Raw genomic sequence first — 27,672 nt, forward strand, 5'->3', positions numbered from 1 at the left:
TGAGGCGAGGGGCGGAGGTGGGGGGGAGAAGGGACAGCGGAAGATGCCAAGTGTCTTGGGCAGTGGTGGAGCTACCAGGCCCTGGCTTTCCACCACTGTTAGAGGTGCCCCAAAAGGCAAGAAGGGAGCCCCCCAGAGTGCTGCCTGCATGATGATCCTCTTCAGGTGGAGCTGAGCGGCAAGTGACTCTCTGCACTGAGCTGGTGGGCAGGCGTTTATTTCCCTGGGTCGGTATTAAGCAGGGAGCGGAGGAGAGCTGCACCTGAGCCAGATCTCGGCGCTGGAAGGCGGAACCTTTACTGGGGCAGAAGCGACGAGGCACCAGAATGGTCTGAGGAGGTTGGTGATGAAGGACGTGTGGAGCTCTCTGACTGCTGCTTTTCCCTCCACCAGGAGCCACCGTGTCTAGCGGGTTCGGGGTCACCAGGTGTGCCATGAGGAATTGGGGTCCCTGGGTGTGCCATGGGGGATTGGGGTCCCCAGGTGTGACACGGAGGAACATCAGGGTCCCCAGGTGTTACACGAGGAACATCAGGGTCCCCAAATGTGACATGGAAAAACATCAGGATCTGACATAGAGGTACATCGGGTCAGTGGGTATGACAGCATGACATGGAGTAAAATTGGGGTCCCAGGGTGTGACATGGAAAAACATCAAAGTCCCTGAGTGTGACATGGAGGAACATCAGGGTCCCCGGGTGTGAAATGGAGGAATATGGGGGTCACTGGGTATGACAGCATAACATGGAGGAACCATCAGATCAGGGTCACATAGAGGAGTTTTTAACCCTTTCCCTTTTTTGCGGGGGGGGCGCAAGTAGCTGGTCTTGCCTAGGGCATAAAATAGTCTAGCACCGGCCCTGATGGGGAGGGGACATACTTAGGTGGACCTACAGGAAAGAGGACAGACAGGTGGGAAGGTGAGAGGCTTAAGTGGACCTATAGGAGAGGGGGGCAGATGGCCGATAACGGGAAATAGTTAGGTAGACCAGTAGAAGGGACAATAGATGGGCAGTATGGAAACCATTAGGGTGGGTAGAGTACAAGATTTTGTCTGATACTTTTCAAATGTTTTGGCAGTTTAAATGTAATATTTAATGTACTATATCAAATCAGAAAAGGCTTCCCTGCTAGAAAAACAGCTTAAATGACAGGGCACTCTTTGAGACCATTCCATGGTGGGTCATCAGTGTCTCGCCTATCATTTTCTGCCTGAACCTCAGAAAGGGTTTGCCCACAGGATGATAAATCCTGGGAAATCTCCACCATGTCATTCATTATATGATCTCATGTAAGGGAGTAGGGACCTAAGAAAGGCTGTTGTTCAGCAATTGAAGAGCAGATCAATGGCTGGCCATGTTGGATGCAACCCCTGAAGCATGTCCATGTGGTTGTTGAAGTATCTCAAAGGTTTTTTTTAAAACTTTGGTTGAGAACTAATATTCTAAACTTGCTTGTACTGACACAATTTCCTGGTAATGTGTAAAAAGGACAAAAGCAATTCAAAAGATTAATTTTCCAGTAATAAAATTCTGTCTGGAAGGAGTTAATCTGTTGATTCATTGGCTAATGGCTATAGAGCGTGAACAAAAAATGAAGATTTATAAGGAGGGATCCATCTGGATATGAACAGGGAGCTTCTCCAATCTAAGCCGCAGTCTTTTGTGGCTGTACACATTCAGCCCAGATTTGTGTATGAAGCAGTGAGCGATGGTGGGGGCTTAGCTGTATTTGAAGAAGACATGTAACAACACTGACGAAGAACTGATTAATTAGGGATTTTTTTTTTTTTAGATTCCCCAAAGCCGGTGAACTGAGATGTCCACAGATGTTTCCTATTCAAGTTGATTGCCACCTTAGTCTTGAATGTTTCAGCAGTTTTACACGCCATCGTCTTTATGTATTTATAATGAAAAGTTAAGAAGTGGCTTTCTGTTATGGGTTTCAAACATCTGTTATAATTTTTTTAGTTTGGGACACAAATGAATTCTGTCCCACATCCCAGTTTCTTCCAATGGCACATAAGCAGTACAGTCTGTTTTCATAATGGTGACTCATGTCTAGCCGGCAGTTGTAAACAAGAGTTATTAATCCATATTTCTGCGTGACACTGGGGCACCTGGCATAAGAGATAGGGAAGAATACAATCTGTTTCCTCTAGTAAGTTGGGATGCTGTAGAGATTTTGCTAACACAGCACCAAAGAAAGATAAGGGGCTTGTCTGATGGCCCCTGATAAATATTGCAAAGTGAATTCTTGGATACAGGTCTTGTACATTAATAGCTCTGCCATTTAGAACTGTGGAGCTTTAGATGGTTTACAATGTTGGTGAATCCATAAGCCAGCATGTTGGGGGTTGATGAAACCACAAGCTTTCTGATCTGGGTTAGTACTGTCAGCTAAAGGACTTCATGAAGCTAGATAAAATATGTAAGATAAAATAAACTGTGTACTGTTAACTGGCCTTAACCACTTAAACCCCGGAAGATTTTACCCCCTTCCTGACCAGGGCCTATTTTGCGATTCGGCACTGCGTGATTTTAACGGACAATTGCGCGGTCGGGCGACGCTGTACCTAAACTAATTTGACGTCCTTTTTTTCCCACAAACAGAGCTTTCTTTTGGAGGTATTTGATCACCTGTGCGATTTTTTGATCATGCGCTATAAACAAAAAAAGAGTGTCAATTTTGCAAAAATAACAATATTTTTCACATTTTTTTATATGAAATTCCCCAAAAAAATGTAAAAATCTAATTTTTTTAACATTTTCGGCCAATTTGTTTTATGCTACATATGTTTGGTAAAAAAAATCGCAAAAAGCGTATTTTGATTGGTTTGCGCAAAAGTTATCGCGTTTACTAACAAAGGGAAAGATTTTTGTCATTTTTGTTGTTTTTTTTTTTACGCGTAATGGCGGCGATCTGCAATTTTTTTTGCGGTACTGCGACATTGCGGCGGACAGATCGGACCCTTGACTGACATTTCTGACACTTTTGGGGTTACCAGTGACATTACCACAGTAATCAGTGCTATACATATGCACTGTTACTGTAAAATTACACTGGCAGTGAAGGGGTTAACTTTTTTTGAGAGGGAGGGGTTATGTGTGTCCCTAGGGGCGTGATTCTAACTGTGATTGGCTGTGGCTTGAGGTGTAGGAACAGTGATCAACGGTCCTACATAGTAGAACCGTATGATCACTATTCTTACACAGGGGAGAATGACAGGCGGCTTGTTTACATTAGCCGCCTGCCTTTCTCCTGCTCTAACGGACGATCGCGAGTGATCGGCGGACATCGGGTCCGCCGGTCACACGCGTGGAGGGGTCCGTGACCGCCTGGGAGCGCGCCTCTGGCGGCGCGCGCTCGCTCCCTAGACCCTCACAGGCTAGCAACATAGCCCTACGTCGCTTTGCCTGTGAGGGGCTGACCGCCGCAGTAAATAGTCGTGCGGCGGTCGGCAAGCGGTTAATAGTATATATATCAGGAAAAATATTATTTTCACTTAAATACGTTTTTATTTTTTTAACTTTCTAATCTCTTAGACTTTGTCACCCTGGCCTTTCCAGCTGTTCTCATTGTCAAGGAGGACAATTGTCATTGTCATTGACACTGTCAAGGCTGGCAAAACTGAGCTTACTACCGAACTTTCTGCCCACAAATGCTTTTACTCAATGGCCCAAAAGTTAAGTTCCTACACCTTTTGACCTTTATACACTCTGTGCACGCACCTTACAATCCCTGAAAATTCATCTTGGTGAAAATAGCGATCTCCTTGATAACCCAGCCCCAGATGTTTCTGATGTCCTTGCAGTGGTCAAACCCTTCCCACTCCGTGAAATATATGTATACACTACCATGAACCAAATGTTTTTGGACCTATCGGCCAAGAGACAACCAGGCGGGAGGTTGGATTGGGCATGTACATTCAAGAGCTTGCAGAGTAAGGTATGGCAAAAGCTACATAGTTAGCCTGACTGAAAAAAGACACAAGTCCATCTAGTTCAACCAATAGAAAAGTTGTAACCATAAATATGGTAAACCACCTGCTGTCATTGCTAACGTTGTCAAACCATTTTATCTATATGTGGCAGTTGTTTAGTCTCTTGCAGTAAATCGGAGAATGTTCTATTAGGGCTGTGCCCTTAATAGATGCACAGGAACATCTGGAGATCTTGGCAATTGTGATATCTTGTGGTGGGTGAGATAATCATTTCTTTATTACTTGTAGGGGGACTACTAAATATTTGGGAGGCATCCATTCTATTGGTCCTTGTTGCTATGAATTGAACTTGAACTGTCTATCTGTGAAGGGTCTAATGCAGCCTTCCTAAACCTTTTCAACCCATAGGAACCCTGGAAATAAGTTTCAGGTCTCAGGGAACCCCTGCTAAAAATTACTACATCTACAACTCATGATACTTTAGCATGATGGTCAATGGGAAGAATGCTTCTTACACTTGTGATCATTGGTAAGAATTATTCCTTACAGATAGCTAAAAAGATCAGTGGTATCAGTGGGAACTTATCTGAGAGGCAAAATTGCTGATCACTCAAGGAACCCCCAGCAACCCCTAGAGCAGTGATGGCGAACCTTGGCACCCCAGATGTTTTGGAACTACATTTCTCATGATGCTCAACTACACTGCAGAGTGCATGAGCATCATGGGAATTGTAGTTCCAAAACATCTGGGGTGCCAAGGTTCGCCATCACTGCCCTAGAGGAACCCTGGGGTTCCATGAAATCCTGGTTGAGAAACCCTGGTCTAATGTATGGCCTTGAAACGTTTGGAATTTTTGTAATAAATAATAAGGTTTATTCTGGGCATTAGATGTTCTCCTACTGCATATTTAACAGTTCTCTAATGTCCATGGCGGTCTTAAAGTAAAGTTGGTTTGAGCTTGCAGATGTACAACTATGGAAAAAAAGGACTAAAGTTGGAGATTTCACTTAAACTGCTAAATTTTTACATTCATTGTATAAATCACAATGACACCAACCATATAAGATAATATACGATCATGGGAATCAGCAGAGCATAGATGATAGGTATGCTTGTAAATAACGCTGGGATGTCAACTGCCTGATTCACACTTTATGGCGTAGGGCGCGTGTCATGGGATGACAGATAGGGGAAAGGGTATTTGGTGACATAAAGCAGCAGATTAAAATGCCAGGTTTACCCAGCAGTAAACACAACGAACAATGATATGAGTTATACGGTGCAAGATGAGATAGTCGGAGAACTCCCACTCAAGCTTCAGAAAAAAAAATATCTTCCCACATCTAAATCAATTCCTTGTGCCTGGCGGTCAGGGCTATCGTGTGAAATCTGCCACTGTGGGATTAGGTTAATACCTATGTGTGTTTTCTTAGTCACCAAATATCTTGGGCTGGTTTGCTTTTTAATAGTATACTGGACATTATCAAGGCAAAAGTTATATCCTATCTAGAGACAAGAAAATATTTTGTTTCCCAATCTACAAAAGCACAAATTGAAAGGATTTAGGTCGAATTCTAAAATTCTGTGAAATTTGGTCAATATTTTTTTATGTCCGTATTTGTCCTGTCGTTTTCGTAGTATTGCGCAGCTTGCTACTCAGGATATGAGTTCAGGAACATACCCCAGCATTTATAGCCATGTCGGTTATAAAAATGTTTAATATGGTAATGGTTCAGGAATCTATACCTATACTTTTAGCTAGAGTAGATTAGAGAATGGTCACATCCTTTGTAGGTTTTTCTCTGCTGTTTGTGCTCCATTGGTTATATTACCCTTCACTTCCTATCCCAAACATAAGCCAAAAAATAAAAGGACATTTATCACAATTAAGGGGAAGTTCCCTCTTTGGCAGTTGACACTGGAACAGGTCCCACTGAGCACCTTCTCTTCCTGTTCCAATGACAACAGTGGAATATTTGGTTTAAATAGCATCAATTCACGCCATCATCATGTGGCTAGAAGGATTAGCAAATATGCAGACTCCCTAACACCAAGATTGGGATCATGTAATTAGAATATGGTGGTTCCATAGGCGTGTGCACAGAGTGTGTCCCCCGTGTAGTGCTGATTTCCCCCACCACTCAGGGACCCCCCCCCCCCTAACCCCGGCAGTGTTTCCAGGTTCCCTCCTCCGCTCTCCTGCTGGTTGTTGTGGGGGATGTTTCAGGATGGAGAAAGGGGAAAGGGCCAGTAAGTATTTCATTTACTGACTCCTTCCTTTCCTGAATGAAAACAGTAAGTGATCGGTACTGATTGCTCCTGTATCCATTCATACCTGAAGTATAGTAAACTGAGTTTACTATGCTTTGGTTTGTGAATGAACAGGAAGCCGCTCAGCACAGAGCACTTCCCATTCATTCACTGTCCTCAAATTTGAGACAGCTATTTCCCCAACCCCCCAACTCCTATAAAAATTGTAAAAAAATAAAATAAAAAATAAAATAATACTGTAAAAAAAAAAAAAAAAAAATTCTAGTAATACAAATAAAAAACCTCTGACATTGTCCACTGCCCTACTGACACCAATTTCTGTCCTACTGACACCAGCCTCTGCTCTACTGACACTAGCCTATGCCCAAATGACATGTCCACTGCTCTACTGACTCCATCACCTGCTCTACTGACACCGTCCCTTTGTTTTTGTGCTCTGGGTGCGCACCCTAATGCAATAGACTGTGCACACTTATAGGTGGTTCCTTAACTTTCGCATCTCCTATCCTGATCTTGGACACTGAATATCTGCCTTGACACATTCCATGGTGACTGGGTTATGGTGCCTGTGCTATTTGTGTGTAAATAAATGCTAGGGTATACTTTCTGAAACTCATTAGAAACGTCTTCAAGATTACAGAAAAGTCTTGTTGAAAATGACCGACGTCTATTAGCTATACCATGACCTGGAAAAATCAGAACCCACACAGACTTTCTTCATCACTTTCTGTCTTGATGACAATGGTGACCCGCACAAATAAAAAAGGGGGAATCTCCCAACTTGGAAAACAAACAGCAATAAAAGGTCACAGGAAGTCTAACCATTCCAAAAAAAGTTCTGGTTTTAGGTAGGGATGCACCGATCCGATATTCGGATCGGATATCGGCGCCGATATGGCCATTTTTGATGGATAGGGGGATCGGTAACATTGACCGATCCACTGGCCGATCTGGTTTTTGCTGAGTAACGGCTCAGCCATCCCTTACTAGGTGCAGTAGTAGTATGGGATGGGAGCCGCTACTTCCTGTATAGGTCCGGCTCACAGGCGGAGTGATATCAGATGCACTCCGCCTGTGAAGGGAGGAGCCACACACATGAAGCAGCGGCTTTGCTCTGTACTGCAGCCGCATGCTTTGTGTGTAGCTCCGGATCGGTTCTGGTATCGGTATCGGCGATTTCACAACGCCAGATATCGGTATCAGATCCAAAAAAGTTGGATCGGTGCATCCCTAGTTTTAGGTACACTTTAAAGTTTCCAGCAACCAGTGGCATTTTGTGAGCCAACTGCCCTAGATGGATGGCAAGAGCAAAATTAGAATCCCTCAGGAGGTTAGACTCTGAATGAGTCTAAATGAAAATTTTATAAGTTTGATGAGCCATTTCCATAAATACTTGACATCCAGCATAGCTATTGCCTGGGTACCATGAAGCTGTTAATACTTAAATACTGTCTCTTCTTTGGCCTATAATATCATACCGTGCCCCCAGTAGCGCACCGCTAGGGTTACGCACCCCATCGGACTGAAATTCAGCTTCTAAATTTGAATATGATATAGTGATGCGGAAAAATTGCTCAGGAAAAGTCTGCAGGTTTGGAATGAATTTCCATTTCACATGAAAGAGCTTTATCTTCTGAGAAAATAACCGGGCATCTCGGCAGACAATATGCTCAATTAAGATTCTTTGCCTGAACTTCTTAGGAAAGGAGGTTCCATCAAAAGGTTTACGCATCAAAACAGAGAAACGAATCCCAGTGCAAAGGAAAAGCCTGGAGAAAAGTGACGTTTTATTTCCACTTAAAAGCCAAATCTTTCATTAGCATTTTAATAAAATGTGTCTATGTATTCTCTACAGAAGGCAAGCTGCGCGAGGAAGCGGCTCTGTGAACAATGGGGACCTTCAGAAGAAGGCTAGCCCATTAGGAGCGCTCCGCTACCAGTCTCCTTGTAAGTGGGTATTTGCTGTGTCTAATAAACTCTGCAATTCTACCTTTGAAAATGGACATACGCTGAGCCAGCATCGCAAAGATGAAAAGCAGAAATCAAACGGTATCAGACCACCAGTGCTGTATGCATGCTCTGTTATATCCTCCTTTCGCAGTGCATATTCAGCAAGACAGCAGCGGGGAAATTTGGTATGCGTCAGAAAGTGGAACTGGCAATAGTTACCAGCAAAACAGAGTGGCATGATGTAGATTATTGCCTGCCTGGGGAGGTGCCATGGTTCCCAGAGGATGAGGCACGTGTAACAGAAAATCTGCAATAGCATTTAGGAGACATTAAAGTGCACCTAAGACATATCAAAGTGGGCTCTCAATCAATTGTTTAGTGATAGTATATTAAACATGTCTTAAGGGCTGTACTCCAGCCTTACCTTTAGGCTCCGTTCACACTGCGATCCTGCCCGGGATTCCGAGTCGCCACAAATAACGGGACACCCTTGTAATCCCTGTTATTTTCAATGGCACTCAAATCGCAACATGATCGGGAACTTCTTGTTCCGCGATTAGGTTTGCGCAATTTTATGTCAGGCAACAATCGCAGGAAAATCATGCCGTGTTTTGAGTACCATTGAAAATAATGGGGATCGCAAGGGCATCCCGCGATTTGCGGTATTTTGGAATCACGGGCAGAATTGCGTCAATTCCGCCCGTGATCCAGAACACCATAGTGTGAAAGGAGCCTTAGGCTCCATTCACATCTTAGCGTATCGATTTACTGGCTTTCTTCGTGTGCTTTTTTGTAAATTTTTTAAAGCGTTTTAGAAGTGCATTACAAGCGTTTTACAGTTTAAGGCATTTTTGTTTAGCCTATAGAAAGCACTAGGGGGAGGAGAGGGAGAGGAAATTAGGGGTGCAGAGCTGCTATTTGAGAGTTTTACGAGCATTTTTCTGCTCAAGTCAGGCACTACTATTGAAGTCTATGGGGCCAAAACCACTTGTAATCTGCCAAAATGAAGCTCAAGTACTTTTTTGAGCTTCAGGTGTTTTACTTCAGGCAACAGAATGCTCATATGTGAACAGGGGCCATTGAAATGAATGGGATTTTGCTTATTGGGCGTTTTGGAGCTTTGGAGCTGAGCGTTTTACAAGATGAAAATCACTCAGGTGTGAATGGGGCCTTAGTCTTTCACAGTTGAACAGGCTCCTCTCCTGGACTGAAATTGCTGACGTAAAAGTTGCAGCAGCAAGTCAGATAGAGCCTGCCTCATTTCCTGGTTGGAGGACTTCCAGAATCATCAAGCTCTTTTCTTCCATTGATTTCAGTTCCTTCAATCATAAAGGCACAGCAACACATGTGGACAATACCTAGAGTGGTTTGCCGCACACTCCTGGACCCTCCTACCAACCATGATCTACCTGAATTTTGTACAGATAAGTAGAGACCCAGTAATGTCATTGGGTCTTAAAAAAGCTACACAATTAAAAACAGAAAGGTTTCATTAGCCAGCTGGTGAGGGGGAAATGGGGAAATCAGGGAAGGCAAAATATGAGCAGATTTCAATTCGATTTTAAAGAATATTTAAAGCCCAATTTTTTTATTTATTTTTTTAGTTTTGAATAGTATAGATTTTCATTCTCCTTTTTACATTTGTTTAACATTCAATAGATTTCACTTTACTTCCCTGTAGACAAAATAGGAAGTCAACAAGAAATTCTCCAAAGATAGCAAAATCTCCTCTTTAACCGTTGTCACCATAAGTAATGTCTTAATTTGAAGATTTCCTCTTTATTGTCATTGAGGAGACAAATAAAATGATGGCTTTCCCATCACATTCAATACCAGTGACAGTAGCTATCAGGACAAACAGAGGAGGTCTATCTCCCAAAACTTGAGGGGGTTCTAACTTCTCACCCCTTACAATTTAAGGGCTTGTATATACTAGCAGTTGGGTGGCGCTACAACCCAGTGGTTGAGCTGCACTTTAACCCCCCCCCCCCTCCCCAATTGATACCCCCTTTAGCTGCAGGGGCAATGGCCAGGGGTGTGCACATGCTCAACGCATCTGCTGAACGCGACCCATTCAAGTGAAAACACCTTGCAAGCACATGAAATGAGCACTGTACAAAGATGGATCGCTCCTCAGAGAGCACCGCTAGTGTGAACGAGCCCTAAGGCATGCCAAAGTGGCCTTTCGGCCAATTGTTCTCTGTTATTTAACCACTTGCTGTCCACCCACAGTAGATGTACTGCGAATGGACGGGCAACATACCTTTCTTCCAGGGTTCGGGGGGGGGGGCAAACATGTGCGCCTCCTGTCGACCTGTGCTGGGATTGGATACAGCATGAGTTTGGCAGCTGATTTCAGCCGATGATTTTGGCTGAAGTGAGCTGATCGGCTGTGACCAATCACACGCAGAGTTCTGTGTTTACAAAAACACAGAAATTTGTGTGCCGGGAACAGATAGATAGTAAAGTAATAGCAGCATACATTACACATTTTTAGGCACACCGTTAACCCATTGATCGCCCCTAGATGTAATCCCCTTCCTAGCCAATATTATTACCACAGTGACAGTGTATTATATTATCACTGCTCACTGTATTAGTGTCACTATTGTTGTCAGTGTCAGTAATTGTACCTCCCAGCCAGTGTCAGCGAGCTCCAGATTGCCTGCTACACTATCACACTCCCTCTAGTAGTTTGTAGAAAATTTTAACTTTTGCACAAACCAGTTAATAAACACTTATTCTGTTTTCTTTTTATTTATTTTTATTTATTTATTTTTTTTAAGACATGTAGCAGAATACATTTTGGCCTAAATTTAAAAAGAAATTCAATTTTTTTTTAAGTTTTTTATTTTTTTAATGAATATGTTTTATAATAGAAAGTAGAAAATATCGTTTTTTTTTTTTTTAATATTTTCAAACCCCCCCAAAAAACCCAGTGGTAATCAACTACCCCCCAAAGAAATCTCTATCTATGTGAAATAAATGATATAAATAAAATTTGCATACAGGGTTGCATGACTGAGCAATTGCCAGTGAAAGTAGAACAGTGCTGAATAGCAAAAAAATGCCCTGGTCATGAAAGGGGTAAAACCTTCCGCAACCATAAGCACCATTTAAAATGTTATTTAGCACATCTTAGATTTTGGGCACTATTGCAGCTTAATGAATCAGGGCCATACTATCTTTCGAACTTCAGTGTGTTTAAAGGATGAGTTCACCTTTTAACAAATAATAATAAATTACATTTTTTTTGCAGGTAAAAAAATTAGCATTTATTATTTTTTTGCTTCTGGAGCCTCTAATGCATTGCACCAGCCATCAGCAAATCGCTGGTGCCATGCAGGTCTTCTGCAGATTTGTCTGTGTATCTGTTTGCCGCTGCTTGTTGAGAACTACAAGCCGACAGTCGCAAAGGCTGCCGAACCTTGTCGTTTTCCATCCACAGGATACTGTGAATGAGCGATGAGGCCGGGCGGCTCACGTTTAATTTTTTAATTATGGCAGTTAGTGGGAGGAGGAGGGGGAGAAGATCTCCGCTAGCTGTCAGATCGGGGAATTAGGGAGGTGCGGGGGCCAGTCCGTTCGTAACATGTTACATGTTACACCCTGAATATGGATGTAACATGTTACGAAAGGTGAACTTATTCTTCAATCTTCAGTTTCTGAATCCCCATATGGCTAGTTGGATCCTAGGCCCAGGCTGTAAAAAAAAACTTTGACTTCTGATCAAATCAACCCATAGGCCTCATGCACACAGGGCATTTTCCCATCTCTCCTGGACACCTTTTCTCCTGGCAGCAGCGTTTTGGCAACAAAATGCTTGACACTTGCAAGCGCGTCTAGGTGCGTTTATGTGCGTCAGTTATTTGGGTGTTAATTCTTTTTATTGCCCAGAATAATAATTTCTTCTGGCCATTGAAATGAATTACCGCTTAAGCGCCTGACGTACCAAGCGTTTTTTTTGCCAAAAAGCTGCTGCTTCTGGACGCGCTGGCAGTGGGGGTTTTTTGGCCTCTAAAAGCCCCTGCCTCTAAACTCCTATGTGTGCAAGGACACATAGGTTAACATGCAGGGGTCTTAAGAGGTCATAAGTCCATCCTCCTAATACTACGCCTCACCACTAACTTTTCACCAGAGACTCTACCAGTTGCTGACGTTCTGGGATTGAACTGTTCAATGGCTAAGACTGGGAATTAGTTCCAAGAGAGGTTAGGGCTAAAACTGGCCATACAATAGCCTTTTTTTATTTGATGAATTGACAAAGTACTTCAAAATGTTGTTTGCTTATAACGTTCGATTTTGGAATGAATGGACTTTCCTGATCGAAACCCATACTCACTGTTGGGAATTCATTACTTGGAGAAAAAATTTCCATCCTCCTTTTCATTTTCTCGTGACTACTGTCGAAACCGGAAGTCAATTTGACCCCACTAATGATTAGAAAATTTAATGAATGTTCTTAAAATTAGAATTTGGAACACAATTCTGCTAGTGTAGGGACAGCTTTACTGCTGACTTGACCAGTTTAAGCCCAGTGTATTTCCTGTGCCTAGAATCCAAGAGGCTACAAAAGGACATGGAAACGAATTTGCACTTTATAGAAGTACCTTCAAGAACTTCATGGTGCCGAAATGTCAGTAGTATTGTTAGCTGAGACATTTTTTTAGGCTCTGACCGGTTCTCTTTACATATTAGGAAGGCCATATAGGATTGCGGCAGAGACCTGACTGAGCGACTGCCGAGTGCAGAAAGTGGTAAAATAGAAGAACATAATTTAATAACAATAAATGACCTTACTGCTAAAAAGGAAAAATTGGCCACTCTAACAATAATTGATTGTATCCAAAGTGTCCCTTTAAAAGCATGTAGCTTAATGACATCTAATCTGGAATATTGTGTTGCTATATACAGCTAATAGGGTTGTACAGTGCTATAGACGTTTTAAGTTATCTATTCATATCTCAAGTGAAAAATCTTAATATTCCTGATCTTCAGGTAAAGAACAATCACTTCACTTTTGAGATATCAGCAATTTCTAACGATCAGAGCCCAGCAAAGAGCCTAATTAGAAATGCTGTAGGAAATTGGATAGAGATACTTCTCTCAGACCCCTGGATGGGCTGCTACCACTTATCTACCAATTCGCCTTCAGCAAGTCAGCGCAATATAATTGAGCAAGATTTCTAAGAAATGTTGGCTTTTGTGTGATTCCCAGTACTGGGATACATTCAGCAATACATGTCCTGAGGAGACCTTCAACTGCACTTGAAACTTCATGATGATGAGAATGTGGACTACCAAGTAAATCCATCACATGTGTATTGTGGCCTCATTAAGTTCTCATTTAAAGTCAAACTGTCAGTGTAAAAACAAAGGAATAAACTATGGCTATTCCTAACTGCAGGCTTCTTGTCATTCTTCAAAAGAACCTGTAAAAATCCTGACAATATGTTTCTTTGCACTCCCGGCCCACAGCCTCCTCCTCCCTGTGGTTATGAGTAAGCGACCTACAGCGTCGTGAAACGCGTCAACCAGGCACGTCTGTTTGCACACCGTCTGTCTACTTTTTATATCAGGAATAAAGATACCTTTTTGATTTCATCATATACCCTGAGTGCGGTCTCAAATTTTGGATTTTTTCAGTTCTTGGATGACGGATTTGACCTGCACCGGGTTTGGAACACACACCTGAGCGGCTTTCCCCTCTCATTGCTTCACAGCCTCCTCCCTCCCAGGCCTCTAGCAAGCTGCTGATTCCCCAACCTGCCACAGTGCCTCCCAGTTCTTATAGTGACTTTCAGTACCCCTCAACCACCCATAGTGCTCCGAACCCTCAACCTCCCACAATGTTCTGCATCCACCTGCAGTGCTCCATAGCTTCTGAAGAATCTCCAGCCCCCAGTCTCCAACCGTGTCCCACAGTAACCTCCAGTCTCTGCAGTGCACTCCAGTCTCCCACAATGCTCTTGGTAAACCCCCAGTCTCCTGAAGAGACCTCCAACTTCCTCCAGAGTCCCCATTTTCTACTCCATCCCCTTCAGCACCACTGAGGCTGCTACAGAGTTCTCTAACCCCCTCCAGAACCTTCATCCCCCCCCCCCCCACGGTGACACCCAGCCCCATTTAGAGCCCTCCAGCAATTCAATACATATTATGTATTTCCATACTTTTTTGTTATCTGCTCTAGACAAAGGTCTTAACATCTGTTCCAGCTTGGAATTGTGCCATTGCACCATTTAGGAACCCAATGCAAGAACCAGAATAGCCAAAATATGGATATTAGTGGTGTGTTTTGGCACCCAGCTGGAGCAGAGGTTTTGCTCTGTATTCTGTTTAGCTGTTTAGATGTTGTAGGTATCTGAGACTGGGGTTTCCTTTGGCACACAGAAAATGATTTTTTGGAAAAATTCAAGGTTACTCTGGTCATTTTAAAATGTTGCAAAGGGTGGGATAGAGTTCTCTCAGGTTTTATTTTTATATCTTTAAGATTCAGTAAGTTGTTATGTCTGTAATACCCATTTTGAGTTCATTTCTGGATGCCATAGTTAATCAATATACTAATTCATCTGATGATGGATAGTCAATGGGAGAGAGATACTTTATTTGAATTACTATATGCTTTGAAGTATAAAGCCTACAATGATGTATATTACTCAGCCAAATTCTCAGACAATATTGATCTGTTGTATCTAGGAATATGTTTCTATACATATTTATATGGTGAAATGTGGTATCTGTGGGCTCCTGTGTTTGAATAGAAAAGATTTATTTATACATTTTAAAGGTGGTCATTATACTAGGCATTTTGATGGTCTGGTCTGTGCATTACTATGAGAGATGTTCTATTTTTATAATAGTTGAAATTTGGGGTTTGGCATTGTGCCTTTTTGGAATTATTTATCTTGAAAAATAATAAAAAATATATGTTATATATGTGCAGCACGCACAACCACTAAATACATTGTAGACATGGTTTAAACTGTAATAACAGAAATCTCACCACATAACATAGAATGCAAATAATTGGATATCAAGCTGATTTGTAGTGATTCCATAACAATACATATCATACATATTCAAAAGTTAAGTATATCAAGACATGTTTGGATGAAAAACATATGGCTGTATCTTGAAAACGAAACACGTTTCGTGAGTCAGCGCTCACTTCCTCAAGAGTAAATGCAAACAACAATGAATGTCTGTAAAGTAAAACAAAAGTATAAGGTATATAGGACAATTGATAGAGAATATTGCAATTAAAGCCTCTGGGGCCACCATGCTGAACTTTTAATGATGTATAATATGTACTGTTATGGAATCACTACAAATCAGCTTGATATCCAATTACTGGCATTCTATGTAAGGTGATGAGATTTATTGATTATTAAATTGTGAACCATGTCTACTATGTACAGTATTTAGTGGTTGTATGTGCTGCACCTCATTTAAAGTCCCAGGGCATACTCATGTTTCTATAGATATATTAGGGATAGAGGTGCACCACTGGGGGCACCAGACCACATGTTTTAAGTTGTATATGCAGTGGTGACTGTCCTAGGCTCTTTTCCCATGGGCACTCTTTGGTCCAATCAGCAAGAGATCTGTGAACATACCTCCTGCTGATTCAGAGCAAATTGGGATGCTACTATGGGGCCTGGAGTAGGAGAGTGCCCATCAGAAGTCTATTAAGGAAAACTGCATAATTTATGTGGATATCAATTACAATCTTATGTGTATTGTCACAGTTAACTCTACAGGCTGCTACATAGTGAGTTAGCCTGAGGGGGGGGGTGGTCATCCAAATCTTGTTATAGGGCCCTATGATTTGTTATTACACCCCTGGGCTACAGTTTATTGCCACATGAAGACTAAGGATGGTTCTGAGGCAAAACACTTAGCATTTCTTTTACAACCTCCAGTTGCAAGAAGATGCACATGAAGACACCAGCAACTAACGGGATTTAGTGATCTGGGCAATTAGCCCCACAGGAAAATTGCCACAATGAAATTCCACACTTATGGAGCTATGTTGTGTTCTCTGAGTGGCATCAATACAATATGTTCATGTTTGTCTGCAGCCTACTTTTAAAAAATGAATACATCCGCATAATTGTCACCCACCTGCTCATGATACTCAATTCCCATGCTGAGAGTGTTAATCAAGATGGCGATCATGATGCCTCGGTTGAAGTACTTGCTCTCCACAATCCTCTTCAGCCGATTGGTGAACTCCTCCCAGAGCTTGCAGATCTTGTTGACCTCTTTCTCTTTCTTCTTGTTCTTCCTCCTCTTCTGTATCTGGTCTCTTTGGTCTCCATGCCGAAGGTCCTGCGTAAACTCATACACACAATTCGAGTCAGATTCGCAGCTTTCTGAGTCACTGAGCTCCAGTTCGGGGTTCTCCAGAAGGCTGGCACAGTAGGTGCAGTTCTGAAGCTCACAGATGATCTGGCTGGGCTGAGGGCTTGGCAAGGAGCAGGGGACACTGAGATTAGATAATTTGCTGGAACTTCTGCACAGCCCTGAAAGAGCAAAGCAAAATAGATGAGAATGGTGACAGGATGTCCTACATGAAACCAAAGAGCAACAGGATTAAGCACATGAAGTGCCTAAAGTGACTATTTCATACAGTATACCCATGCAGGGCAAAATAAATGGGTCACTTAGCTACAACCCTTCCCAAACACACAAATGAAATAAATACCCTAAGTATAACTTTACTTATAACAACTTGATAAAAAAGAATGTTCTTCAGCAAGGAACATACATTCCCCATTAATAATTATGCTACCAACATTAGTGTGAGCTGTCAATTGCCTCCAGCATTGCTCCTGCTTCTTCTTACTGGAGGCTGCCATTTTGCTAAAGCCCAGACCCTCTGAACAGCAGTAAGGGCCAATTCACACCAGTGGGTTGATCTGTGCTTTAGCACAGCTGTAAAATGCAGATCAATGGAAGGACATCTGAAAAACAGTAATTCAATTGTGTCCTATTTACACCATAACATTCTGCATGCATGTCAATGGACGTCAAAATAAATGTCAAGGAATATCAAAATGTATACCATAGGGAGAAGTTTTTCTTTTTTGGAATAATGCTAGCGTAGGTGGATGCAGCATCTGTCCCCTGCTGGCTCTAAGACTGAGAACCGAGCGATCAAACACCTCTGATCATTTGGTTCTCCCTGCTGCTCTGAGCAGAGAGCTGGTGACGGTCAGCCACCATTATCTGCTCTGCCCCCCCCCCCTCCTCCCTGTGCTCACTAGAGCGCTAAGCTGTGGAGGGGGTGGGAGTGGCTGGCTCAGGCTCTTAGCAGCTTGCTGAGAGGCTGAGCCACCTGTCAGGCCAGGCTCCTGGATAGATCCCGACCATATAGCTGTGATTTTTCCCCAGCCTGGACCAGCTCTGTGACGTCAGCTGACAGTGGACTTCAGCCGGCTGTCAGCTGAAAACGGGTACCAGGAGTGCAGAACGAACTGCACTCCTGTGAGCCACAGGAGAAGTACAGCCAAACAAGCTATTCTCCTTTAAGCCTCTATTGTTGTTTTCAGGGTTTTTGTCTTGTGCACGCTCCTTATCCTCCACTGATGCACCTAGCTGCTTCTAGTGTACAGCAAGCAGTGCCATTATTTCTGGTCATATGCTCTGCTCTATGTGTATTACAGTACTCTTAGAGCAGAAGGAGTCTGCACAAAGATGTGTAGTCCATCTCAGGGGCGAGCAGTAGCTACATTCACATACACAAGGGGGGCATGTGGAACGAATGTTGTCACCCAGGAACAAGAAATCCTGAGAATAGCAATAGCTTTCATTTGGGAAAACTAAACAAAGGAAGAGAGAGACAGAAGCTACATTCTACTTAAATATCAGACATACAGTATGGTATTTATTTTATTTTATACAATAGGTCAGTCTAGTGTCACTTTAAGACCTATAGTATTCTAGCCCCATGTACCTACATTTTGTTTGCCTATTAAATTGCCGAGTTAAGGAAATATGTATCAGAGGTCAGTGATGAGAAACCCCGGAAAAAAAAAAAAAAACTGAGAAAAAATGATTGCTCATTATAGTGTATTATGCTCACAGATGTAAGTAAGTATAAGTCCTGTGAGATAGCGGTTGATACTTAATGTTAGAAACCAGAGATCTCTGCAATCTTTCCAAAATTCGCCTTCGAACAATAACCCTGCCTCCACGCAGATCTCTGTTTTGGGGTCCAGTAAATAACTAAAACCTGGTGGTTAGTACCGAAGGCCAGATTACCCTGACCAGTTGTTAACTTTGCCACATCTAGCATCTATAATCGCAAAAGGTTTAAAACAAATATGAATTTTAATTAGCAGCATTCTACATACAGGCACAGAGCATGCACGCCTTAGCTAATTGTTTTTCTAGGGCAAAAATTGGCCCAGAAAACCCTACATCAGCTATTCTTAACCAAGGTTCTATGAAACCCTAGGGTTCCTCCAGAGGTTGCTAGTAGTTCCTTGAGCTGTGGCTGATTGACCTCCCATATAATGATGTCTGCATAGTTCGGGATCTATCACCACGTGGCAAATCCAGAAGCATGATACTAATGGTCTTTTATAGCTGTCTGTAAGGGTGGCCTTCTGACACCCACTGTAAGGAGGACATTTTTCCTGTTGGGGACTTTTCCCAATGACCCTCAATTAATTTTTTTAGCAGGGATTCCTTAAGATCTGAAAATTATTTTTGGGGTTCTTTCCTGGGGGTTGAGAAAGGTTGCCCTACACAATCCCAGTTGCCTAAAATTGGAAGTAGACAGCTGAGCATAATTCAGTCACAAAATGACAGCTAGTAGTAATAAGCAGTATTCAGTACACACTGATGTCTTTATTTATTTGCTGAATATCAAACAACCTGGCAGCTCACAAGCTTATTTACTCCTAAAGGCCCAAGTCAAATCTAATCCCCGACTAGGAGAAAGCAAATGCCTGCTCTGAATGTTTGAGAAGCATCAAAAATCTTTGCTTACACAACCGCTGCCTCTGTAAAATTAGCTATAGGCATGCAAGTCGTTTTCCAGCTTTCATCTAAACATGTGTTCCGTCAGTGAAGAAGTCTGAACATTGGTTTATAGGTGCCATCATTCCCCAGGAGGAAATATTTCAGGGATAAACACTGCAATGCAGAATCTGGCTAAGAACTACTTTGATATTTGTTTGGTTTTGATATTACCAAGCTTCTGGATGAATCAATTATGCATCTGTGTATGTTAGCACATCCTGAAACATACTAAAGTTTACATGAGGGCAGCCATTTTGTATGCCCAGATCATCTAAGTGTTGCTGGATTCTTAAACCCTTTGAAGCGACATGCTTTGAAAAGCGGCTCTGGGCTTTCATATGACGTCCTCCTGTGCTTGTGCTGCCTGTGCGCCCCCTGTGTGGTGCATCGGCAGTGATCTGTGATCGCTACGTCCTTCGGGTGCAGCTGATCACAGATCGGGGCAAAAAGCCAATCACAGGGGCTCTTTATCACACAATCAGCTGTGTCCAATCACAGCTGATCACTGATGTAAACAGGATTTGCCGGTAATCGGTAATCCTCCCCTCACACTGACAGGTTGTGAGGAGAGGCGGGCAGAAAAATGGCAAATTCACAAGGGGGACATCTGCACTGACAATCAGGGAACTGATCATCAGTGTCCTGGTTACCAGTGCAGCCCCAACAGTGCCCACCAGTGCTGCGAATCTCTGCCCACCAGTGCTACCAATCAGTGCCTATCAGTGATGCCTATCAGTGCCGCCTATCAGTGCCCATGAGTGCCACCCATCAGTGCCGCCCATCAGTAACCATCAGTGCTGCCTATCAGTGCAGCCTATTTTCTTCTCTGACCTTCCTGCACTGCTCTTCTGCCATCTGCATTTTTTTTCTTTGACCTCCCTGCACTGATCCTGTGCCATTTGCATTTTCCTTCTCTGACCTCCCTGCATCGCTCTTGTACCATCTACATATTTCTTCTCTGACCTCCCTGCACTGCCCCTGTGTCATCTGCATATTTCTTCTCGGATCTCTCTGTACTGCTCCTGTGCCATCTGCATTTTTCTTCTCTGACCTCCCTGCACTGCTTCTCTGCCATTTGCATATTTCTTCTCTGGCCTCCCTGCACTGCTCCTGTGCCATCTGCATACTGCACTGCTCATGTGCCTGCAATTTCTTCTGACTTTCCTGCACTGTTATGTACCTCCTGCATCCTCTCTTGACCTGCCTGCCCTACTCCTGTGCGTCTTGCATTCTCCTATAACCTCCATGCACTGCCCTTATGCTTCCTGCATTCTGTACTGTCCTTTATGCACTGTTCTGTTCCCCCTTTAAACTCCTTAGACCTCCATGCATTGCGCCTATGTCTCCTGCATTCTTCTCTGGCCTCTCGCGCTGTTCTGTGTCACCTGCATCCTTGCATCCTCCTCTGAACTCCATGCACTGCTCCTGTGCCTCCTGCATTCTTTATAAATTGCTCTACATTGTCCTCAAGACCTCCCAAAATGGTCCTATGTTCCCTGCCTTTTCCACTCCCTCATACTTTATTCATAAACACAGAATATGAAAATGCAATTATTTTAGTAAAAATAAACTGCTAAATACCTTTTCTCATCAGCAGTATATAGCAGTATTATGACTTGTATCAGCATCTGGTCAAAGCTTGTAGGAGGAGTTTTCCTTCTCTTCTGACTGTCCTAGCAGGCTGCATGACCCCTGACCCTCTGTCTGGGCAGTGCTGGTTTGGCTTTGAGGAAGAGGGGATCTCCCCTCTAAATGTGTCAGCCATCTGGAAGGTCCTCCGGCATGCTGGACACAGTCCCAGGGACCTGGTCGCTTTGTGTGTCTATTGTGGATTTCAAAATGTTTTTTTGACCTACTTGTTTGTTAATATATATCCTTACTTATAATACCAATAACACCACTTGGATAATACGCAAGGTTGTGCAAACATGAAGAAATCAGCGCAATTACCAACTCAATAAATATAAAGTGACACAGTGCATAAGCACGATTCAAGGATAGGTGAAAAGTGCAAATTTAACAACTGACTGTGTAAACCATATATGATATAGAGCTACCATACAAAAAACTTCCTCACTGAAAGAAGTAAATAGATGTATAAAATATAAAAGTATCAATGTAAGGTGCTTAATAAACAATAAAGTGACCAGGTGCTTCTTCAAATATACATAAAATTAATATATATACATATCACACTTCCACAGGTGTAAAAGTAAGGAGGGTACTCAATAAAGTGCATATAAAATATATATATATTCAAGTCCAATCCAGGAAAGTCCCAAGTGTAAATTTAGTAAGAAAGTGCTTGATAGGTGTATCAATTCACAATGCTCAAAGACACCACCACCATTTAGCCACAAGATGGCCTCTCACCTCAAATGAGTAAATAAGAAACAATATGTCCTTAATGGAGGTGAATCCGGACCACTGGATGCCACTTGCTGGGCTGCAAATGTCTCGGGCTCAGCACCAACGGGGGACATGAAAAAAACTGGCAAGAGATCTAAGTGCTCACTGCAATACATCCCTTTATTCAAATGTAAAAAATATCACTCCTATATTATAGCACAATCAGGCTTGTGCGGACCGTACAGGCAATACAATGCAAGATGAGGAGCCGTGCTGTAAGAACGCTGCTCGTCCATCGGAGTCTCCGCCCCCTATACGCGTGGCGTCATACGCTTGCACATCACGACTTCGTCAGTGCAGAGCATGCGCATCACGACTTCGTCAGTAGACTACTTACGAAGTCGTGACGCGCCCGCGTATGACGCCATGCGTATAGGGGGCGGATACTCAGACAGACGAGCAGCGTCAGCGCAGAGCATGCGCATCACGACTTCGTCAGTAGACTATAATATGGGAGTGATATTTTTTACATTTTCCAAATAAAGGGTTGTATTGCAGTGAGCACTTAGATCTCTTGCCAATTTTTTTTTTCATGTCCCCCGTTGGTGCTGAGCCCGAAACATTTGCAGCCCAGCAAGTGGCATCCAGTGGTCCGGATTCACCTCCATTAAGGACATATTGTTTCTTATTTACTCATTTGAGGAGAGAGGCCATCTTGTGGCTAAATGGTGGTGGTGTCTTTGAGCACATAGTGAATTGATACACCTATCAAGCACTTTATTACTAAGTTTACACTTGGGACTTTCCTTCAATATATGCACTTTATTGAGTACCCTCTTTATTTTTACACCTGTGGACAGTGTGATATGTATATATATTAATTTTATGTATATTTGAAGAAGCACCTGGTCACTTTATTGTTTACTAAGCACCTTACAATGCGCAAGGTTGGTGCGCCCTCTTTTAGTTTTTTCCACATACTTTCCATTGGGTGTCCCCAGACCTTTGGAGGGCAGCAAGGTCTGTAGAGATCCTAGGCAATATCCACTGCCGTCACATCACTTTTGAGTGCAGGAGATTTTTTTTGCTATGGCCCTGTGCTGATCACATGCACTCTCCTAAAAAAAAATCTCTAGTAATACACACCATAATGAGTATGTGCAGAGTGACTCCAATGCTCTGCACTATCAGCAGATGAATTGGGAACACAAAAAGAAGGGGAGGATCAGAGAAGACAGGATCAAACAGCCTTTTTACACAATGCAGAGGATTAACCCCTTATGTTTCACAGTAAGTATAACAAGCATGCTTTGCTGCATATACAGACTGATTTTACTGTTGTTGGTTTAGTAATACTTTAAGCTGACCATACACATTGCAACCTGATTACTGAGTACAATCTCATTTAATTCTACAAACAACTATGTAGTGCAAGGACCTGATTGATTGGATCTACACTGACTGCATAGTTCCGGTGGATCTTCATATTACTTCATTTAGGTGACCCTATAAGAGATTATACAAAGAGTGTACAATGAGTATAGCGTGTTTTGCAAAGAGTGGGCTTTAAAGAGATTGTGCAGAGATTATGGAATCAGAATATAATGTGTATGGCCAGCTTTACAGATGCAGCAGCAATGTGTTGACACAGATCCCACGTTTGCAGTGCTTCCTGTACAGCATTAGCAAAAAACTGATTGATTATACTTGTTGCCTTTATTAGCAATTTAATGATAATTGATCTAATCGTGCACATAATGTGTTTATGTTCCAGAAGCCATCTGTCTATCCAGATCTGCTGGAATATAGCATAGCACAGACACAGCCTACCCATGAAGCCATTTATCCAGGTTGATTCCAGCCTGGTTGCTCTCACCAGTGCAAGGTAAAAAACCATTATGGATATTTTGGATGCACGTGAAAACCTCAGACCCCATCTTCCAACACGTCATAAACTCAGTAAAGGGAGGGCCAGAGTAAAACGGGAAGAAAACATGAACAAAAGGGTTAAAGGGGTTTGTAGCTAGAGTTCTAAAACAAATAAGATTTGAGAGATCTACGAGAGTGGTCATAAGGTGGGAGTGGGTGGTAGGGAGTCTTTAGTTGGAAGGAAGATTAGCCAGGGAAAACTTCCCTCCCGCCCGCCTCTTGTGTTAAACCTTTTTTCTTGTGGGTTGATTATATTTTCTGGTTGTTGGGTGCTTGTTGTTGTGCAGCCAGCAGGGTGCAAAGTCCTTGTAGGTTACTGTGGGCACAAAAAGGTACTTTATAGGGACCCATCTGAGGTACGGCTCCCTTCTTCTAATGGAGGTATCTTCTGCAGGTGGTTATCTCTGAGCTGGTGGGGTTGAGGCTGGAGGTTTTAGGTAGGTCGCAGGTACTTTCTTTTTATTGATGCCTACTAGGAACTTGAGGCTCCAGTTATACTGTGTTTACATTGTTAGGTTTTTATATGTTATTTTTTTTTTGGTTAATAAAAGGCTGCTTATGCCATTAAAGCGGTAGTATCCCGCTTTTTGACACTTTTAACTACAGGTAAGCCTATAATAAGGCTTACCTGTAGGTACAATTAATATCTCCTAAACCGGCACGGTTTAGGAGATATTTGCAGTGCATGCAGCCGCTCACGCGAGCAGCGCATGCGCTCTAAAGATCCGGGGGGACCTTCAGTTTTCCTTGCCGGAAAATGCGTGGGAGTGACGTCATCGCGGCTCCGGCCAATCACAGTGCTGGAGCCGCCGAACACGGAAGAGACGCCCAGGGATCATGGCGGAGCCCGCAGCGGTGTACGGGGGTCCGTGTCGGGGCTTCGTTCTAAGGTAAGTAATACATAATGAGCTAGTATGCGATGCATACTAGCTCATTATGCCTTTGTCTTGCAGGTTTTTTTTTTTTCCGGGTTTACAACCGCTTTAACTCTAGCTTGTTGTCCGAGTGGTTACTGAAATGGTGGAGGGTAAGGTATAGGTCAGAGGGGAATGGGACAAGCCATCTTTACAAGCCATCTTTAGTACCCTAGTCAAGATATATACTGTATATAAAACCTATAGCCTTTAGCTGGCCTCATGGGGAACATTAGGGATGTCTCAGTCCACTTACTTTATAACAACTTGAAGTCACTTTAGAATGGTGGCAATAGATTTTATTCTGTAGAGCATGGATCCTCAAACTACGGCCCTCCAGCTGTTACAGAACTACACATCCCATGAGGCATTGTAAAACTCTGACATTCACAGACATGACAAGGCTTGATGGGAATTGTAGTTCCTGAACATCTGGCGGGCCATAGTTTGAGGATCCTTGCTGTAGAGCTTCCAAAATTTTGTAAATGAGGCAACACAAGCTATCCCAAACACCCCGATCTTATAAAGGCCTGGCTTCTGCACACTACTAAGGCTTTCCCAGTGCCTGCACAGTCTCTGCTGAATGTTAGTAATTTATTTTAGCACTTTAGTAGTCAAGGTTCTAGTCCTATCTTGACTGTCCCTAAGGCAGGAGAGCTGAGAAGGTTCTTGAGTATATTTATCACACTTCCCTAAATGGAGGTTACTTTCTAATGTTATCATCAAGGCAGAAGTAGGTTTTCAGATCATTAAAGCGGTAGTAAACTTGTTTTTTCTATTTTTACCTACAGGTAAGCTTATAATAAAACTTACTTTCTGTAGGTTAAAATGAATATCTCCTAAACGTGCACCGCTTAGGAGCTATTCCAGCGAGCAGAAGCAGGTGATGTCACTGGCATATGCACTCTAAAGGTATGGCATACCCATGCCGTTCCTTCAGAGCTCTAACCAACCAGATGGGCGAAACCTGTGAACCTGAAAGGAAGACCAGGTGAAGATGGAAGCCTTGTCAGCGGTGACAGCACGCTGCTGGAGGGCCTTGTTTAAAGTGGTAGCAAACTCTCCATTCTAACTTTCCACCATTTAACTCACTCCTAAAGAATTTACATAGTGCTGATGTTCACTTTAATGAAGTCACCAGTGCATGCGCATAATTGCCGCGATTCACGGCATGCCATGTGTGCCGTAAGTCAAATCCCGAAGATGCCGTTCCCTATGTCATTAACTCTCTGTGGCATTGCATTGCAATCCTGCAAGAGTCATGCCCCACATTTAGATCACAAGGGGGTGTAAACATAGCCACAGACCATGGAACACCGCAGACAGGAGAGAAAGTACAGCACTTGTCAGCTTGGATAATAAACAATGCCCATGCGCGAGATTTTTGCAATTACTGACAGAAAGGGAGGAAGTTACAGAGAGTCTAAGTGCGGAAGGCAACAGAAAATATGGCGCTGGACAGAAAGCATGCAAAACAAAATATGCAGCTAAAAAGTAAGAAAAAACATGTAGCAGGATTCCCAGTTGTTTTGCTGGATATAAGTCTGCCAGGGTTACCGCTAGCAACAGCAGCACAATTTGCATATTCTCCAAGTGTGAGCAATGAGACAAGAATCAGTCCAGTATCTTTGGGTTTTTTGGTTTATTGAGAACTTGGATGGGAGAAGGGATGAGTGGGATACTCTTCTGACTCAACTATGCACAATATTAGGAGGACAACTGAAAAAAATGCCTGCTGACACTGACTTGACGCTGGCTGAATGCCGGTCAACGCCGGTTGGCGCTAATGAACGCTGACTTGCGGTCTGTTAGCACTGTGCTGACTCCTGTCACTTTCCTGTGGCACAAAGTCCTTGTAGAAGCTCCTTTAACACTTTCCTTTGAGGTAGCTACGTGTACATCTGCTGCAACGCTTAACACTTCAGGGCCCGCACCGACACCCTCTTGACACACACACTTTTCTTCAGAGCTTAGACTCTGGCACCCCCTTTCTAGGCTTCATCCTAGTTAGCTGGCTCCTGGATCCCTCTGACCTTCTGGAGTGGTCCCCTATCCTAGGCAGACCCCGGGGCAGTTTACAGTACTCACGACACTGCTTTCCTGGAAACTTCTGCCCCAGCAACTCCACTAGGTCCACAGCACACTGGATCCCTCTCTGCATCTCAGCTCAACTTTCTGTCCTCTAGGCTGACCGCCAAGGACACCTTTCCTGACGCTGACAGGAGGAGAGACAGCCGTCACCCTCCTCCTGGGACTCTGCTTCCCGCCAAAGACAGCAATCAGGTATATGATTTTCTGTGGGACCAATCCTCGTTGGATGTTTACCCACTGTTTAATCACAATCACAAAAAGAAGACATGGATGACACAAGTGTGAATACAGACTTTGTTTACTTTTTACAAGGACTCGATGTCTATTTCAGCGGTTGCATGAGGAAAAAAAGAGAGGATTGGTTCCTATATATACGATACGATCACATCAAAAAACGGTGCAACGTTTCGGAGCCGCACAGGACCCCTTCGTCAGGCATGTGATCACATGCCTGACGAAGGGGTCCTGTGCGGCTCCGAAACGTTGTACCATTTTTGATGTGATCGTATCTTGAATAACGTTTTTTGGACTGCTTTTGCAAGATCCTTGGTGTGCTGGCGAATATGTATGTACTTGTAACTTATCCAGTTGCCAACTGGTGATTGCTTCAGCACCCAGTACACACGAGCCTACAAACCAGGAAGGTGTGCGATAGGAATATGAACTATATGGTTCCTATATATGCCGCCCCTCCTGTCCAAGTGTAAAACAGAATGTGACAGGGAGGCCACATAGGTGCCTTGGAGCATGGGGGGAGGTCACCATTTTGGCCCCTGGTGCTACATCAGTGGTTGGGGGTATGTGGTAAAAATACATTTCAACTATGGGGTTTTACTGGCCCCCAAACTGCAAATGTAAATGAGCCCTTACTGTCCTGAGTCCCCTATAAGACTGTGTTCACTGTGGGTGCGGCGCAAGGCACCTGTGGCTTTCCTGTGAGTTAGCTGCACTTTGCCATAGACTTCTATTATATCCTGCTGGTGTGGTGCAATTCAGGAGTTTTGGTGCCCTTTCAGAAAGTGCACCTAATAGCTGTTAACTCTTTCAGTGGTGCCAATATGCTCACTGAAAAAGCACAATGTACAGTATATGATGTTTAATACACTGATATTCTTTTCCTTTTCCAGTTTCTGCTGACATTGCTCTCCAGGCTGCTAGAAATGTCCAAGGTGAAATGCACTTGGTATCACTCC

The 27,672-nt window shown here is 43.1% G+C and overlaps 1 protein-coding gene across 4 annotated transcripts in view; it reads right to left on the reverse strand.

Moving 5' to 3' along the window:
- The window catches only part of CACNA1H (calcium voltage-gated channel subunit alpha1 H), a 742,004-nt gene that overhangs the window by 166,473 nt on the left and 547,859 nt on the right, over positions 1-27,672 (reverse strand). For all 4 annotated transcript variants that reach the window (XM_082260602.1, XM_082260600.1, XM_082260601.1 and 1 more), the window contains exon 10: positions 16,290-16,690. In XM_082260602.1, the coding sequence (XP_082116728.1) occupies positions 16,290-16,690 (401 nt within the window). The remainder of the gene's footprint in view (positions 1-16,289; positions 16,691-27,672) is intronic.

The sequence above is a fragment of the Pelophylax lessonae genome (genome assembly GCF_965119305.1).
Source record: "Pelophylax lessonae genome assembly, chromosome: 6".
NCBI lineage: Eukaryota > Metazoa > Chordata > Amphibia > Anura > Ranidae > Pelophylax > Pelophylax lessonae.